Below are 18,659 nucleotides of genomic sequence, written 5' to 3' on the forward strand. Positions count from 1 at the left end.
ATAACTAACTTAGTTGGTCTCTAAGGTGCTACTGGAAGGAATTTTTTTATTTTGTTTCAACTACGGCAGACCAACCTCCCTAAATATAGTATTTTATATCCGCATTAGCAAGCTAAACAAAGCATTCATACTTAAAAATATATACAGTGGTACCTTGGGTTAAGAACTTAATTCGTTCCGGAGGTCCGTTCTTAACCTGAAATTGTTCTTAACCTGAAGCACCACTTTAGCTAATGGGGCCTCCTGCTGCCAGCGCATGATTTCTGTTCTCATCCTGAAGCAAAGTTCTTACCCTGAGGTACTATTTCTGGGTTAGCAGGGTCTGTAACCTGAAGCGTCTGTAACCCGAGGTACCACTGTACAGTATCCCTAAATGTATGGAACCTTATGGCTGAGAAAGCTGTTGAAACCAGGTCTCCTATGCTCAAGTCGAACAATATCGCTGGCTTTACAGAGCCATGAGCTGTGGTGCTTGGAACACTCACCGCCAAACATCAGACATGTTCAGATAGTTGATCTTGGTGGTGGCCTGTCTAAGTAATGCATTGGAATGTAGGTAGGAAACATTATTGGCTCCTCAACCAATTGTGTAACAGAAAAACCACACGCTTAGGTATGTATGACACATCTGTCTTTCTGAATCAGAGGCTGCCTACGAGGAGGGTGGGTAGCTTTTGGCCTCAGAGCTCCCCCTCAGGCTGAAAAAGGTTCCCTATCCCTGGGCTAGACTAGGCTGTGTATTGTTCGTTCCAATTTTTTGTAAGTTGCTCTTCATCTTTATCAGGGCAGATTTTTTGTTTCAAAAAGCACTTCTTCACACAGCGCATAGTTAAAACCATGGAACTGGTTCCTGCAGAAGGCAGTGGTGGCCACCAAGTTTTGCAAGAGGCTTGGACAGATTTATGGACAAGACTTATCAGTGGCTGCTAGCTATGATGTCCCTATGAACTGCTTCCACAGCTGGAGCCAGAAGCCACAGGAGGGAAGAGGAATCGCACTCAGGTCCTGCTTGCAATTGCTCAATTCGGTCAGTCGCTTTATGTAACCCAGGGCAACATCCTTACTACAACGGAGAGGTGACAAAATTATAAAATCGGGAAGGGTAACCACTTCCCCACCCCTTTCAAATTAAGTCCTTTCTCCAGTGGGTGGAAGATCATTCAGGGGCCAAGGATAGCTCAGCCCGTACAGCATGAGACTCTTAATCTCAGGTCCTGGGTTCCCACGTTGGACGAAAACACAGGAGCCAACTCCTTGAGGCCGAGGTCCTTTTGGTCCCCCCCCCAATAAAATATTTGAGGGGGTCGCCCCCCACCCCAGTTGATACGGCATTGCCGTTCAAATGGTGTTTGCGTGCCCTGTCTCGTGATGCGGGCCTACCTGTGCCTCCCCAATCGTTTTTCCCAGTTGGCACCCCTGGGCGAAAGATTCCTGCATTGCATTTGGACCCCGAGGGTCCCTTTCCAACTCTGAAATTCTCCGATTTCCCTCCAGCGGTAAGGATTCCCCAGAACGCACCGAAACCGCTCGCCTTCTAGAACGCGCCCAACGATCTAGAACGCGCCCAAAGATCTAGAACGCCGACGGAGATTCTTTTTCAACTCTCCGGGGGGGGGGGGGAGACACCTTTTTCCTTTGCGGGAAAACTCGCACGGGCAGGTCGAGAAGAAACATTTTAAGGGCACCGCGGAGGAAACTCGGATGAGAGCAGAAACCAGTCCAGAAGACATAAATATAGATATATTCCAGATAGGATCGATCGATTTCTTTATTAAAGAGAGCAAGCTCTTCTTCATCCACCCCATCTTTCATCCACACACCCCAACCCCCCCCCCTCGCTGCAAGAGCCATTCGCGATCCCGATCTGGGGGTCCTCGCCCAGCAGAGGGCTCCCCTTCCTGCTGCCAGCTGCCCAAGCTGCGCCCTTCTCTGCCGCCGCCGCCGCTCAGCAGCCCCGCACCGAGAGAGGCGGAGTTTCCTGAGTCAGCCGCCGCTGCACATCCGGATTAAGCTGAAGCGGCTGCTGCTGCTGCTGCTTCTCCTCCTCCTTTACCCCCCCCCCACCCCACAACACGCAGCAGGGACGACCCCCCCCCGGCCGATCTGCAAACTTGCCGGAGCCGCGCTGCAGGTGACCAAAGGCGAGGATCCCCGCGGAGAGGTGAGGGAGGGGCTGCGCGGGGGATCGAGGCCTGGAGGGATTGCCGACTAATTGGCCCTGATCCCTCCCCCCCCCCGCTCATTTTTTTGTTTCATGGTGGGGGGTGGGAGGGAAGGGATGGCGAAGCAAAGCCCTTCTGCCGGTTGAGGGGTGGGGAGCCCTTTAAAGGGGAGGAGGGGGGAGCGATTAAGCCTCGGCCCATTTTGCTGCAGGGGGTGGGTGGGACTGGGAACAAGGGCGAGCGCCAAATTGGCCGCTGGGGGGGGGGGAGAGAAAAGGAGACTTGATTATTTTTCCCACCTCCTTAGAAGATCAATGGCCAAATCGAATTGGGCTCCTGCGTCCTCCTGCAGTGGAATCGGAGCAAGCCGTTTCCCATCTGTCCCTATAGATTTCGGGGGTTAAGGCCCGGATTTAGTTTTCTGGGTAGCCTCGTAAGCGTGTTGCAGCACGCACAAAAGTTTTAATTTGCAAGCAATCCGGGTTTCCTTTTTTCTTTTTCGTGGTAGCCGAGCGCGTTCAGTTCATCCCCACGCAGAAACTCCTAGCCCTTTCTTGTGGGTTACTTTAATATGGGGGCGGGGCGGGGGGTAAATAAAACAGTGTCCCTGCCCGCTTTTGTACCAGAAGTTACGCCCACCTTTGTCATGTTAAGTTTTCTTGCTTGGTATCTAGTCTTCGCAATGCTACTGCTTCCAGGAATTATTAGTAATTCTTACAAGATTTTTGAAATAGATTTCTTACATGGCCTTAGGAGTTAAGCTCTCAGGGACCCTTAGGGTATGAGCACAGCAATGTGAAATTTCAGAAATTAACCGGTATCACATACTGCTGTATTTATGCTTATTGCAAAATTATATTTGCACTTGTATGTGTTTTTAAAAGTTGCTGAGAGTGATCCCTGAGATGCTGCAGGATAGCTCAGTTCCAACAATAAAATTCTTATTATTCTATGTTCTGAAGTAGCCAAGTTTGCCTTCTGCTAACAGAAGAATTTGGCAAAGTATGAAAACATGCAAACTTTTTTTTTTAATCCAGTATTGAAAAAGCCTTATTAGAAGATGAATTGGAAGAACAGAAATGGTCTTAGCATTGGGTGAGATATGGAGGCAAATTTCCAGTTATTCTAGTCGAGGATTTCCCAAATTTGGTTCTCCAGTTGTTGTTGTTGGACTATAATTCCCATCACCCCTAACCACTGGTCCTGCTATCTACGGATGATGGGAGTTGTAGTCCAACAGTTGGAGAGCCAGGTTTAGATGAGCAAGGGCACTAACCCCCTGGATGTTTTTGGGCTTCCAGCTCCTATCTGCCCTAGCCAACCTAGGCCAGGGTTGATGGGAGTTGTAGTTCAGCAACATATGGTGCACGACCAGTTAGCTACCCTGCTCAACAGTATAGCATGTTGTGTCGAAATCCACAAAAACGTTGTGCTTCATTATGCCCTAAGCTTTCCTGGAGGAGAGCCTGTTTTATCAAATGATGCCTCCGATGTAGTGGTTTCTGGTATACAGAAGCTCATGCCTCGCTAAAGCAAACAAATTATGAACAAAGAACTTGCAGCACCTTGAACAATATTATTATAAATAAGGCTTGCACAGATTTCTCCGTTTTTAATCTGCTTTTGAACCTTTGCAGTGTAGGACATAGCACCGTTTGGACTTTATGCCTTGAGTTGCCCTAAATATCTCGAGCTGGACCTTCTGAACTGCATAAGTCAGCATTTGCCTACCTGATGCCCTCCGGCTGTCTTAGACCACATCTCTCATCAGCTCCAGCCAACTGGGAGTTGTAGTTCAAAACTCCTGAAGGGAGCCGGTTTGGAGGCAGGGTGGAATCTCTTTAACACGAGGCATCACAGTTTCTTGTTTCCCACCCCCTTGTTTATGTGTGTTTTTATTTCATTTTTTAAAAAAGCATTCCCTCCCAATCTTGGGAGAGCTAAACTGCAACTGGTCTCACACACCCTGTTTGTAGACTCTTTACCTGACTAACCAATAGCAGATTGCACAAGAAATTAGCAATCCAAATAAGTATTGCCGCTGTGCAAATAAACATGCTCCGGATTGGGTAATAGTTTGTGTGTGGCTCTCCAACCCTTTATCTGTTCTTATTTTTTCCTCTGCCTTTTGATATCCCACCCTTTTGTATATGTCAAATTAAAATCAGCAACTGGTCAGCTTTCAAATGTGCTGGGAGAGAGTTGTTATACCCACAGGGAGTTAGAATCCGTCAGCGATATTCATCGGCGAGGTGCTGTTGATGATAAATATTCCTCGTTTCTTCCAAGGGGCTGAGGGGGGAGTTTATGGTCTCCTGCAAGGAGACTACCAACTCTGCGAGGGAGGCTAGCCGAGGAGAGTGAGCTCATACTTTGGGTTCCAAGCTGGGGTTCAAGCCTAAATCACACGCTCTCCAGTTGCTGTGACTGGCCTGGTGCACTGAATGCTAAGCTTGGGTGTGGGAGCTGTGGGTTCAAATCTCTGCTCAGCTGAGAAGCTCCCTGATTGGTTTGGGACGTAGCCAATCACAGCCTGCGTAAGCAGCGGAAGGGAATCTTCTAGACCGGCAATAGGGAACCTGCGGTCTTCTATATCCATCGTTGGGACTCCCAGCAGCCCCTGTCAGGGTGGCCAAGGTCTAGGGATGATGGGAATTGTAGTCCACATCAGCACCTGACGCACCATAGATTCCCACACACCCCTGTATTAAGAGCATGCATAGGCAAACTCCGGCCCTCCAGTTGTTTTGAGACTACAATTCCCATCATCCCTGACCACTGGTCCTCTTAGCTAGGGATGATGGGAATTGTAGTTCCAAAACATCTGGAGGGCCGGAGTTTGTCTATGCCTGATTGAGAGGATCAAACCATCCGCTTCCGGGTCTGCAAAACAACAGGGTCCTGTCATTCAGCTAGAAGATTCCTATATATGGCAGGTTTTTTGGGTCCTGAGGGGATAGAGAATGGCAAACTGCACTGACCTTGAACGGGAGAAGGTCCAGAATTTGTGACCCTGAAGGCCCCAATGAGCTTTAAAAATGAAATTTAAAAATTCACATTACCTCTGGAGTTGGAAGGCGGAATAAGCAAGACTTCGGACGGCTTTTATTACTTGAAGAGAGCTGCAGAAATTCCTATGCAGAAGCCACAGTGCAGAGAATATGAGCAGATTAAAGGTTTAGCCAGACACTGTTTTGGGGAAGAAACTCGGTGGCCCCACCTTTGTGGAATTGGACAGGAATTTCTGAGAGCTTTTCTGCTCCCTGTAGAACCACAGTCTCCAGGGTTTCTTGTTGGGAGTGGGGGGGGCATGGCTGTTGAATTAGGATAAGCTCAGTAGTGTAAACATCCTTAAAGAGCAGTGAAGCCTGTTCTGTATTGAATCTGGCCGCCATGGAAACCAGGAACAGTCCAATGAGATGGATGCCTGCAGAAGGGCTGGAGCTTTGCAAGCGCTTCAACAATGGGGCATGGGCAGTGGGCGGCATTTTAAATGTAGTAGAAATTTTCTCTGGGTATTAAGTGGGGCAGCTTGGTGTTTCCAACCCCTTTCCTGCCCCTATCAGACTCACAAACGGCGCTGCTATGTTGCAATTGCACCGTCCTGAGTTGCCAGGCCAATGCAGCATTCAGGTACTTAAGGGTTTTTGTTTCTTAAAAAATAAATAAATTAATTAATATTTTGCACGCTGCTTTTCCCACGGTGGAGCTGAGTTCCAAAAGCCTCCCAAGAAAACAAGCCATTATAATTTAAAAAACAAAACAAAACAGCATCTCCTAATACAGTGGTACCTCGGGTTACATACGCTTCAGGTTACATACGCTTCCGGTTACAGACTCCGCTGACCCAGAAATAGTGCTTCAGGTTAAGAACTTTGCTTCAGGATGAGAACAGAAATCGTGCTCTGGAGGCGCGGCAGCAGCAGGAGGCCCCATTAGCTAAAGTGGTGCTTCAGGTTAAGAACAGTTTCACGTTAAGTACGGACCTCCGGAACGAATTAAGCACTTAACCTGAGGTACCACTGTACAAGAGAAAGATGCCCTTGTGGAAGCACAGTAAAGGAATCTGAATAGCAAAAACACAAATCCAAGTTGGTCACATTGGGATGTGTGTCGGGAATGCCAATGGAAAGAACTTCAAGTGAACCACCCCAAATGCTTCCTTTACGGGTGAGAGAAAGGAGGAGGTCCTAAAAACAGGCTCTCAGCTTAGCGGGCCAGCAACATCTTTTCTCACCCACTGCAGCCAACTAAGCACCAGGCAAAATGCACACCACCCCAGATTTAACAACAAGAGTCTGGAGGGGAAAAGCTTTCCAACCTGGTATACATCACCCGCCTCCCTGCTGTTTCCTGTCTGGGGTTATTGGGCAAGATCCACAGGAACAGGACTCTCTCACCCTGGAGAATGAAACTACAGCGGTACCTTGGGCTACAGACGCTTCAGGTTACAGACTCCGCTAACCCAGAAATATTACCTCAGGTTAAGAACTTTGCTTCAGGATAAGAACAGAAATTGTGCTCCTGTGGCGTGGCGGCAGCAGGAAGCCCCATTAGCTAAAGTGGTGCTTCAGATTAAGAACAGTTTCAGGTTAAGAACGGACCTCCAGAACGAATTAAGTACTTAACCCGAGGTACCACTGTATCCCCTTCTCCCTCTGCTGATGCAGTATTTCGCTTCAGGCCGAGGGAGCCGACGTCTGTCCACAGTTTTGAACATAGCACCCATGCCCCCACCGTCCTTAGAAAACCACTTAATCCTGATTTGATTTGGAGGTGTTCGGTGTGAAGAAACAATTGCAAAAACTCCCCCCCCCCCAATCTGAATGTTAAATCAGAATCTGTCAAGGTGTATCTTCCTGGCACAAGTTGGGTACAGTGGCTGGTGGGGGTTTCCTTCCCTTTGGACGTTTAGGGAAGTTTGAAAATATCAAAGCCCCTATAAATTGCAATGTGAGACGGGGCCTTTTCTGCAGTGGCACCCTCAGCTGTGAAATTGCCTTTCAGAAGGAAAGGCAGCTAGAGCCACATCCCTCAGCGCTGTATAGGCAGGCGGTGAAAACAGCCTTCTTCAGCATGGCTTTTCGATGGTTTGCTTTGCTCCTTTGAAGCCTCGAGGCTTTGATTTTTGTTAAAAGTGTGCGTTTTCCAGTTTAGTTTTTGCTACCTTATGCAAACCTCATTGAGGTTGGAAACTGCTGTAAGAAAGCTTAATAAATAAATAAATTGGGTTGTAGCCCATGCTAGCCCTACGCGGAGTAGATCCACTGAACCATCAACTTGCATTAATTAATTCCAATGGGTCTACTCTGAGTAGGACTCAGTTGGATCCCACTTGTGTGGAGGTTGCGGGGGGTGGGAGAGATCCCACGGGCCTATGCTGTGTTAGAGACTGGGGTTTTTTTTTGGCTTCCACTCTTGGAATTCTGGCTGTGGGTGAGTTTGTAGAGCATATTTATACAGATCATAGAATCATAGAATTGTAGAGTTGGAAGGGACCCCGAGGGTCATCCAGTTTATAATAATAATAATAATAATAATAATAATAATAATAATAATAATAATAATAATTTATTATTTATACCCCGCCCATCTGGCTGGGCTTCCCCAGCCACTCTGGGCAGCTTCCAAAAGAATATTAAAATACTATAATACATCAAACATTAAAAGCTTCCCGAAACAGGGCTGCCTTCAGATGTCTTCTAAAAGCCTGGTAGTTGTTGTTCTCTTTGACATCTGGTGGGAGGGCGTTCCACAGGGAGGGCGCCACTACCGAGAAGGCCCTCTGCCTGGTTCCCTGTAACTTGGCTTCTCGCAGTGAGGGAACCGCCAGAAGGCCCTCGGAGCTGGACCTCAGTGTCCGGGCAGAACGATGGAGGTGGAGACGCTCCTTCAGGTATACTGGACCGAGGCCGTTTGCAGGAATCTCAGCGAAAGCATCAAAGGCAGATGTGTATGTGTGTTTATTTTTGTAAAGGTCCTACTTCCAGACATTGCAATTAAGGTGTGCCGGAGTACCCATTTGCCAGATTCCAGCTTTTCCATTTGGTGTAAAAACACCTTAATGTGGTCCTTTCCTGGGCCTCTCAGAATTACAGTTCTATGTACACATATAACACCTCTTATCATGACTGTGAAAGAAGGCAGGGAGTATATTTAAAACCCAGCACACCTGCAGAGGTTGCGACACTGTGTACTGAATCTGGCGGAAAGGCCTTTAACCAGGCTGTCTCCTCTTGTCCATTAACCTGCTGTTGGCTGGTGATTTTATGAGCAAAGAAACCTGTTGCCTCCTTCCTAATGTTCTCTAAGACATAGCAGGGGGCCGATGGGGGGGGGAGACCTGTGGTCCTCTGAATGGATGCCTTTGGACTCCCAAGTCCAGCCCCCAGCCAGCACGGCCAACAGTCTGAGACGATGGGAGATGTTGTTCAATGGTCTCCAGAAGGTCACAGCTAAGCCACCCTTAAGTAGTAACAGTAAAGGGACCCCTGACCATTAGGTCCAGTCGTGGCCGACTCTGGGGTTGTGGCGCTCATCTTGCTTTATTGGCCGAGGGAGCCGGCATACAGCTTCCGGGTCATGTGGCCAGCATGACTAAGCCGCTTCTGGCGAACCAGAGCAGCGCACGGAAATGCCGTTTACCTTCCCGCCGGAGTGGTACCTATTTATCTACTTGCACTTTGACATGCTTTCGAACGGCTAGGTTGGCAGGAGCTGGGACCGAGCAACGGGAGCTCACCCTGTCACGGGGAGTTGAACCGCCGGCCTTCTGATCGGCAAGTCCTAGGCTCTGTGGTTTAACCCACAGCACCACCCGCGTCCCCCCCTAAGTAGTACATTCCAATAAAGAGGCAGATGTTGAATGGGTTTCATTTGTTGTTGGTAGGTGCTGCTGGATTCCTGAGAACTCATTCTGCCATGGAGCCATGGGTGTACCTGGACCCGCGACAGAGGGCACTATATCGAGATGTCATGCAGGAGAGCTACGAGACACTGATGTCTCTTGGTAAGAATCCCATTTACCTTCTGGTTTGTATCGGTTCTCCTCTTCCGTTCGTACTTGGTTTTGCTCCTCTTTTTTGTGTGCGCACGCTATATTCACTGATAACATTTTCAGGGAAGTGGTGTTCTTTGTTCTGAAAAAAGGGTGAGGGGGGAAGCAGTGTGAATTTCCCAGAAAGGGAGAAAAAGACCCACGAGAGACCCTCAGACTCCTTATTCTTAGATGAGAATGGCCTGAGAGATTCGGAGACTCATAGCAGAGGCAAGATCTCATATGTGCTGTCAGCTGCCCAGAGTGGCTGGGGAAACCCAGCCAGATGGGTGGGGTGTAAATAAAATTATTATTATTATTATTATTATTATTATTATTATTATCATCATCATCAGGAAGCAGAAATGTACCAGGTTACAGTTTATAGTCACAGTTGCATGCATTTTAAATTCCCAGGGAGCAAATGAAGAACTTGGCTGGGAAAAAGACACACAGCTTTCCCACCTCAAGGAGCAAATGGGGTACAAGCACAACATTTCAGATAGTGAGGTTCCGACAACAGTTTTCTAGGCACCCAGCTAACCGTTTGACAGGAGCTCCTCTCGTCTTGCCTAGGGAACCTCTTGGTTTTGCATTACGGTGGTACCTCGGGTTACAGACGCTTCAGGTTACAGATTCTGCTAACCCAGAAATAGTACCTCAGGTTAAGAACTTTGCTTCAGGATGAGAACAGAAATGGCGTGGCGGCAGCAGGAGGCCCCATTAGCTAAAGTGGTACCTCAGGTTAAGAACAGTTTCAGGTTAAGAACGGACCTCCAGAACGAATTAAGTTCTTAACCCGAGGTACCACTTTACGTGCAACATTCCTCCCTAGGGAATAACATTCCAAACAGGCAGGTCCGAAACCTGTCGAACAGGCCGCATAAGCCCCAGACGTGTGTGCTTAGTCCCTGCACAACAACTCTCGCTTGCTTTGATGCAATGTGCTGGACGTGAGGCATACGAGGGCTTCAGTCAGACCTCTCCCCTGGCTGCTCTGCCCGACTTGAACAGGGAGTTCAAAAGCTACTCTGTGCCGGGGGGGGGGAGCCCAATTCTCCCCCTCATGCAGTTCTTTCGCTTAATTCCCAGAGTTAATTTTGTTGTTGTTTACTCGTGTCCGACTCCTTGTGACCCCCTGGACCAGAGCACGCCAGGCACTCCTGTCTTCCACTGCCTCCCACAGTTTGGTCAAACTCATGCCTGTAGCTTTGAGAACACTGTCCAACCATCTCGTCCTCTGTCGTCCCCTTCTCCTTGTGCCCTCCATCTTTCCCAACATCAGGGTCTTTTCCAGGGAGTCTTCTCTTCTCATGAGGTGGCCAAAGTATTGGAGCCCTCAGCTTCAGGATCTATCCTTCCAGTGAGCACTCAGGGCTGATTTCTTTAAGAATGGATAGGTTTGATCTTCTTGCAGTCCAGGGGACTCCTGAGTGAAAAATGACCTCCGTAATGACCTCAGAAGGATGGACCTTGGCTCCCCGCGCCCCGAGGCTGGCTTCCATACCTCACCTGTGTAATAAACGTAAATCTGCCATTATTCCCTTATGGGGGACACAAGAGCCCTTATAGAGTCCTTTGCAGGTTCCCCATCGGTAGGAGAGAATAACTGAGGCCAACCAGAGAATACGGAGAAGCAAAGCAGCTAGTAAGCCTGATCTTTATTGAACTGTTGCAACAGGGTGTCCCCTTCACACGCAGGAGAAGGAGGACCCCAAACAAAGGTGTGCCCGCCCTTATATGGACATTTTAAATTGCCCGCCTTGGGAGTCCAAGGCCACCCTCCGGATACATCACACCTACATCACAGAAAGGGCGGCCTACAACAGAAATCTGAGTGCTCTGTTTACCTCCTGTCTGGCAGATTACCTCCACAGATGGAGAACCTGCAAAGGACTCTATAAGGGCTCTTGTGTCCCCCATAAGGGAATAAAGGCAGATTTAGGTTTATTACACCTGTTCCAGAACACCCAAGACAACCCGGGTCAGGATTGCAATCCCATACAACACTCATGGAAGATGCTCCATGGATGGTGTGGAAGTATGGATAGGGGTGGGGTGGAGTCGCTCAGCGCCTCGGCTTTTATCCCCCTTCTGGGTCTGCTTGTGCAGAAGCAAGTTCCGCTTTTGTTCAGCCCACTTTTTGTAAGGACCAATTGCACCTGCAGGCCAAGCAAGAAGCTGCTGTGAGATCCGTAGGACTCTTTTTAAGATGGATGTTGTCTTGTGTGAAATGTACGGTGCTCCAGTTCTAACGTTTGAGAAGACAGAATCCTAGGTAGGAAAAGGCCTGCTCATTAAACTTGGAAACCCTGGCTACACATTCTGTATCATCCATAGGTTTAGGAAACAGGTTTCCAGAATATAATATAATATACAGTGGTACCTCGGGTTAAGAACTTAATTCGTTCTGGAGGTCCGTTCTTAACCTGAAACTGTTCTTAACCTGAAGCATCACTTTAGCTAATGGGGCCTCCCACTGCTGCTGTGCTGCTGGAGCACGATTTCTGTTATAATAATAATAATAATAATAATAATAATAATAATAATAATAATAGCCTTATTAGCATCCTACCCATCTGACAGGGTTGCCCCAGCTACTCTGGGCGGCTTCCAACACCTATAAAAGCATCATTAAACATTAAAAATTTAACTCCACTATCTAAGCCAGCCTTTCTCAAGCTCGGGTCCCCAGATGTTTTTTTGAACTACAACTCCCATCATCCCTGACCGCTGGCCATTTTGGCTGGGAATGATGGGAGTTGTGGTCCAGCAACATTCAGGAATGCAAGGCTGAGAAAGACTGATCTAAAGGGTTATAACCCAATAAAAACTGAAGAGGCCTCTCTTTCTGTTCAGCATTAAACAAAGCACTTTTTACTCACTTGGGATAACACAGAACCTCTTCACTGGGCATGTAAACTTGGGAAAAAGTACCCTATACTTTCTGCAACCCTTTAAGGAAGCAGCTTTCTCTGGCCATCAAGGCTTCCATAGCACCTGGAACCAATTTGTCTGCTGCTTCCACAACAGCGCTGAGAAATCAAGCACAGATTCTTCCTTGAGCTCCTGTTACTATTCTTGCCACTTGACGATCCATCTAGCTTTCTTTTCTAATAAGATAATGGCCATTTAATGCCTTTGTTTCCCAGATCTTTCCCCCATTTTCTGCCTGTGGATCACCTGCATCCCTGCTGTTATCCACAGAGATCTGGAGACAGTTTTCATTTCCTTTACCTCGGGGCGTGGGGGGTCGGAGGGTCCTGCAGGGTAAGAGAAAGGAGCGTGGGTTTGTCTTAAAGAGTCCTTTCAGCACCTTAGCTTAAATGTGCCCCAGGAGATGCTCTTTAAAGACCCCACCCACAAAGAGAGTGAGTGCCCTTTCCAGCCAATAAATTGCCCTTCTCCCTCCCTCAGCTGCCTCCCTGAGAGGAGAGAGGCAGGCTGCTTCAATGGAAGCAAGGAACACAGGGGCTGAGATTCCGGTTTTCTTCTTCCCTGTTCTTCCTGGTGAGTATTTATTTTTTGGAATTGGGTATCCTTTTGCCAGGTGTGTTCTTTAGCAGGTTCCTGTTTTGCCGTCATCTCCTATTTCCTATGCCCACCCTCCTCACTCTTGCCCCTTTTCCCACGCTGCCAGAGTCCCAATTTCCTACAGCCTCGCATGTTTCACCTTCATAAGAAGCTAAGATGAGCTGTGCTGGATTCCATCCTGTTCTAACATGGGCCAACCAGATGGATGCTTCCTTTTCTTTTAGTCCCTGGGGGATAGATACCATTTTGGGCCACTTTTGCACTGCACCTTTTGGGAGCTGTAGTTTGCAAAGGGTGCTGGGAGCTGTTAAAAGAGACCCCTATTCCCCTCCCAGTGCTATAATTCCCAGAGTGGTTTAGCAGGCAACCCATCCTCCCAGGGAACTCTGGGAATTATTGTTCTGTGAAGAGAGTAGTGCCCCCCCCCAACAACTCCTGGCACCCTTAGCAAACTACAGTTCCTGGAATCATTGGGGTGGGGGGAGCCACACCTGTTTAAAGCGGTATCATAGTGCTTTAAATATATGGAGCGATTGTGGCTTTAATTGCCCTCCCAGGGACTTTTGTGCTATCTCAGAAGGCCTTCTCGGCAGTGGCGCCCGCCCTGTGGAACGCCCTCCCACCAGATGTCAAAGAGAACAACAACTACCAAACTTTGAGAAGACATCTGAAGGCAGCCCTGTTTAGGGAAGCTTTTAATGTTTGATGGATTCCTGCATTTTAATATTTGGTTGGAAGCCGCCCAGAGTGGCTGGGGAAGCCCAGCCAGATGGGCGGGGTATAAATAATAAATCATTATTATTATTATTATTATTATTATTATTCATTGTCTCTTTCACCCCATTTCTTCCTACACCCTAAAGCTCCTTTCTTGGTCACCCTGAGACAACTCGGTCCCCTTCGTTTTCGCTTTTCCTGTGCTGCAAGATTCCTGTCTCTTCCAATCCCCTGCCCTTATTTTTGTCCAGAGTTCCAGAACTCCTCTATGCCAGTCTTTTCATCCCAGACATTTTGTGTGTGGAGTTTGTGTGTCTGTTCATTGATGTAGATGAGCTGTGGGGTGCCTTTGGCCCTCCAGATCTTGCTCAATCATCTCCTACGCCTGGCCTGAGCCAGGTTTGCTGGGACTGATGGGAGTTGTAGTTGAGCAACCTCTGGCGCGCCAACGGTTCCCCCACAACTGATAGTGATGGTTGATGGTGACGATTCTGTTTTTAATGCAGTGGTACTGGGAAAGACGTTCTGCATACATTTTGCAAACCGCTCTCAGGTTTTTTTTTTTACCATCAGACCTGAAATGAGATAAATAAAATTACTATTATATGGCACAACTATAGCACTTCCTATGTTGGAGAGCTCTGGACTTAACCACCTTTTCTGTTTTCTTATCACATATGCCCATCCCTTTCTTCCTGTTGTTATTAAAGGGCCTGTAATGCTGCACAAAAGGGACGCGGGTGGCACTGTGGGTTAAACCACAGAGCCTAGGACTTGCTGATCAGAAGGTCGGCGGTTCGAATCCCCGCGACGGGGTGAGCTCCTGTTGCTCGGTCCCTGCTCCTGCCAACCTAGCAGTTCGAAAGCACATCAAGGTGCAAGTAGATAAATAGGTACCGCTCCGGCGGGGGCGTTTCTCTGTGCTGCTCTGGTTCACCAGAAGCAGCTTAGTCATGCTGGCCACATGATCTGGAAGCTGTATGCCAGCTCCCTTGGCCAATAAAGCGAGATGAGCGCCGCAACCCCAGAGTCGGTCACGACTGGACCTAATGGTCAGGGGTACCTTTACCTTTAATGCTGCACAAAAATAAAAAAAAGCACTTTGCCTGCAGCCTTTTAAAATAGACACTTGGGAGAAAAAGTAATTAAAGTGGAAGTAACCCTTTTTTACATGCCCCCCCAGTCACCCTGACTTTTTAGTGTTAAGCTTGAGTTTGTATCCTGTTTTTATTTCTTACATTTATATATCACTGTCCCCACCAAGGAGCTTAGAAGTGGCCTATGTTATTCTCTTTCTTCTTGTTTTCTCCTCACAACAACGCTGTGAGGTAGGTTAGGGAGGGAGAGAGAGATTGGCCAAAGGTTATGCCAGTCAGCTACATGGCTTAATGGCGATTTGAACCCTGTTCTCTCAAGTCCTAGTCCACGATACCTAACAACCTGCACTCCCCCCCCCCCAGCGGCTTACAAAAAAAGTCAAGATGCTATTAATACAGCCTTTCTAAACTTTGGGTCCCTGGACATTGTTGGACTACAGCTCCCATCATTCCCAGCCAGCCTGGCCATTGGTCAGGGATGATGGGAGTTGTAGTTCAAAAACATCTGGGGAGCCAAGGTTGTGAAAGGTAAGATAATGCAAAGGCTAAAGACATCTCCCCCCTTCTTTAAAAATTGTAGCAGTCAGAATTTCATGTGTTTACCTGTAAAATTGGGTAGCAATAAAGGGAACTAATTGCCCATGTAAACTGCTAATGGGTTAGAGTTGATTGATGCTTTACAACTAAGGTGTGACTTGGCTGATTTTACAGTTGCTATGTTAATGCTTGTACTGCATTCCTTTGTAGCAACTTCTGGATAGCTTATTCTCTAAATCTCAGGGTTCAAGGCTCATATTGGACAAAAGATTCCTGCATTTCAGGGGGCTGGAATAGATGACCCTCGGGGTCCCTTCCAACTGTACAGTTCTTTTTAAAAAAATAATAATTATGCTTTTCAAGTTTATACATTTCACTAATTTTACAATCATAATAACATTTCAGAGCTTGGCTTCCTTCCCCCTTTTCTGCGGTTCCTTAAATTTATTTTTAATATCTTCTGCCTACCTATCCAAGCTAACTTAATTTGCTCATTTATGTGGGATGTAATCCTCAAGATTCCCACAATTTATTCATCTACAGTGGTGCCCCGCAAGACGAAATTAATTCGTTCCGCAATTTTTGCCGTCTAACGAATTTTTCTTCTTGCGAAGCACGGTTTAAACGGCTTAACAAAGTCGCAAGACGTTTTCGTCTTGCGAAGCAAGCGCATAGGGGAATTCGTCTTGCGAGGCAAATCGCGAATGAAAAAACCTTTCGTCTAGCGAGTTTTTTGTCTTGCGAGGCATTCGTCTTGTGGGGCACCACTGTACTTTAAAAACATACTCTTATTATAAAACAGCAGGTTATAACAATAATCCTGCCAATCATCTTATCTGTTTACAAATTATCTGTAAATATTCAATAAACCATTTCCATTTATATATATATATATAAAAGCTATCTTAATTTCTTATTCTTCCAGTATCCAACTGTACAGTTCTACGGAGGGGGTGTTGCTACATTTCACGTGCAATCTATAGGTGTTACTGCTGTATAAATTCACACATTTTGGCCTTCCTAAGGTGGTTGCCTTGTTTTCCAGCTGCAGACAAGCTGCTGAACAGCAACAACAATGAAGAGGAGGAAGAGGAGGAGGACGATGAAGAGGAGGAGGACGAAGGGCCCGAGGAGCTGCGGCCAGGCACGTCTCAAAGCACCCCCAGGCGAGTCAAGCCCGTGGTGCGCCGCGCAACGCCCAAGCAGCCGCCGCCACCGCCGCCACCTCCCCCCAAGATCATCCCGGTGGTGAAGAAGGACAAAGCGACTCAACGAGGGCATGCGCTGAAGAAGAGTCTGGAGAGCCGCTGCTCGGACTGCACGAGGAGCCTGCACGCGCCGCCCCGGGGCCGCCAGCGGAGCGAGGCCAACGCGGCGCGGGAGAAGCCCTTCCAGTGCTCGGACTGCGGCAAGAGCTTCATCTGGAGCTCCCACCTGGAGCGCCACCGCCGGATGCACACGGGCGAGAAGCCCTTCAAGTGCCTCAACTGCGGCGAGGCCTACAGCCAGAACTTCCACCTGCTGCAGCACCGCTGCTCGCAGCTGATCGAGAAGCCCTTCAAGTGCCCTGAGTGCGGGAAGCGCTTTGCCCAGAGCTCGGCCCTGGAGAACCACCGCAAGGGCCACACGGCCGAGAAGCCCCACAAGTGCGCCGACTGCGGCAAGTGCTTCATCTGGGCCTCCCACCTGGAGCGCCACCGGCGGGTCCACACGGGCGAGCGGCCCTTCAAGTGCCCCGAGTGCGGGGAGACCTACAGCCAGAGCGCCCACTTGGCCAAGCACCGGCGCAACCACATGGGCGAGCGGCCCTACAACTGCCCGGCCTGCTGGCGCAGCTACGCGCTCATCTCGGAGCTGGAGGAACACAAGAAGACGCACCTGGGCTGTGAGGACTGCGGCAAGGTGTACCGCAGCCGCCAGACGCTGATGCGCCACCAGAGGGGCCACCACCGCGAGCGCACGCACCTGTGCGAGGAGTGCGGCAAGGGCTTCGTGTGGGCCTCCCACCTGGAGCGCCACCGCCGCGTCCACACGGGCGAGCGGCCCTTCCCCTGCCCCACCTGCGGGGAGAAGTTCGCCCAGAAGGTGCACCTGCTCCAACACAACAAGACGCACTCGCACGCGCGGCCCTACAAGTGCGGCGACTGCGACAAGCGCTTTGGCGACAGCTCGGCCTTCCTAGCGCACCAGCGGGGCCACGCCATGGAGAAGAACCACAAGTGCCAGTACTGCGGGAAGAGCTTCGCCTGGAGCTCCCACCTGGAGCGGCACCAGCGCATCCACACGGGCGAGAAGCCCTACAAGTGCCCCGACTGCCCGGAGCACTTCAGCCAGACCTCCCAGCTCTTCAAGCACCAGCGAAGCCACCTGGGCAAGAGGCCCTATAAGTGCAGTGAATGCGGGAGGAGCTTCGGCACCACCCTGGAGGTCATCATCCACCAGCGGACCCACTTCGGAACCAAGCCCTACCGCTGCTCCAACTGTGGGAAGGGGTTCACGCGGCGCGCCAACCTGCTGAAGCACCAGCGGAGCCACGCGAAGGAGAGCCCCTAAAATAAAAAATGGAAGAGGGGGCGCGAGAGAAGCGGGGAAGGTGGGGGTGGGGGGAAGAGACGGGAGACGCGCGCCCTCTCCCTCACGTTACCAAACGAGTCTAGAATCCACACAAGGAAGAGGAATCCTTTTTGTACATTCTGCTTAACGGGGGAAAGCTACGGCGCAGCTCTTGCGGTGACCCCGGCGGATCTGCACGTGGTTGAGGAATTATTTCAGGGGTTAGGGTGGGGTGGGGGAAAGATAGCAATGGAAGAGAAACACGCGACTGCAGCATATAAGCGAAGAGATTGTAGACACACACACCTCAATAGCGGGGCGGGGGGGAAACAGGTTCTTGGAAAAGAAGGCCTATTGAGGTGAAAACCTAGTAACCATGTCCACTGGGGAGTTTTGATCCTGATTTAGAATCCGTATGGGTGTCTCGCTCTCCTTTTTTGTTTTGACACTGTGTACGTATAAATATAACCCATGTTTTGGGAAACGAAAAGCTTTACTTGACTCTTCCTCGCCCTGTATTGTATCCGACTCCCTTCTCCCCGCCCCTCCAGCCCTGTTAGAAGAGCGCTGATGGATCAGATCGGAGGCCAATATAGGATTGTGCGTCGTGTCCTCCTAGCGGCCGTTCAGATGCCTATGGAAAGCCAGCAAGCAGGACCCGGGTGCAGCAATCACTTGTGATTCCCAGCAACTAGAGGGGTTTTTTGTGTTTTTGTTTGCCTCCGACAGTTGAGGGGGGAACATTGCTCTCATGGCTAGTAGCTGCTGCTAGCCTTATCTTCCATGAATTTGTCTAATCCTCTCTTATAGCTGCTTCCCCCGTGGGTAACTTTGAACTCTGGATAACAAAGCTTTAACATGCTGAGGACTGACCTCCAGACCATAGATGCCTAACTGAGAAGGACTCAGACTTCACTAGATGCTAGGGAATCCACCTGGGTAGCAGGGAAACTTTGGTAAGCCTCTTGAAGGTGGAGGAAAAGCTTTATTGACTTATTCAACACAAATAATCTAAACATTTTT

At 49.0% G+C, this 18,659-nt stretch overlaps 1 protein-coding gene across 2 annotated transcripts; it reads left to right on the plus strand.

Moving 5' to 3' along the window:
- Positions 1-1,632: 1,632 nt before the first annotated feature.
- On the plus strand, positions 1,633-18,126 carry LOC309524890 (uncharacterized protein). 2 transcript variants are annotated; one of them, XM_082210093.1, is made up of 3 exons: positions 1,633-2,131; positions 9,052-9,171; positions 16,129-18,126. In XM_082210093.1, the coding sequence occupies exons 2-3, from the start codon at positions 9,084-9,086 to the stop codon at positions 17,634-17,636; spliced, it is 1,596 nt and encodes a 531-aa protein (XP_082066219.1). In that variant the 5' UTR covers positions 1,633-2,131; positions 9,052-9,083; the 3' UTR covers positions 17,637-18,126. The 2 variants fall into 2 exon arrangements, with proteins under 2 accessions (XP_082066219.1, XP_082066218.1); XM_082210092.1 differs by having other exon boundaries at positions 1,634-2,161.
- Positions 18,127-18,659: the final 533 nt, after the last annotated feature.

This window comes from Podarcis vaucheri (assembly GCF_965113315.1).
Source record: "Podarcis vaucheri genome assembly, chromosome: 2".
Classification (NCBI taxonomy): Eukaryota; Metazoa; Chordata; class Lepidosauria; order Squamata; family Lacertidae; genus Podarcis; species Podarcis vaucheri.

Excerpts from the sequence above, each read along its gene's own strand:
- LOC309524890 (XM_082210093.1), top strand. The coding sequence starts at position 9,084 with ATGGAGCCATGGGTGTACCTGGACCCGCGACAGAGGGCACTATATCGA. Across the intron at positions 9,172-16,128 it reads CGAGACACTGATGTCTCTTG|CTGCAGACAAGCTGCTGAAC; the intron begins GTAAGAATCCCA and ends CTTGTTTTCCAG.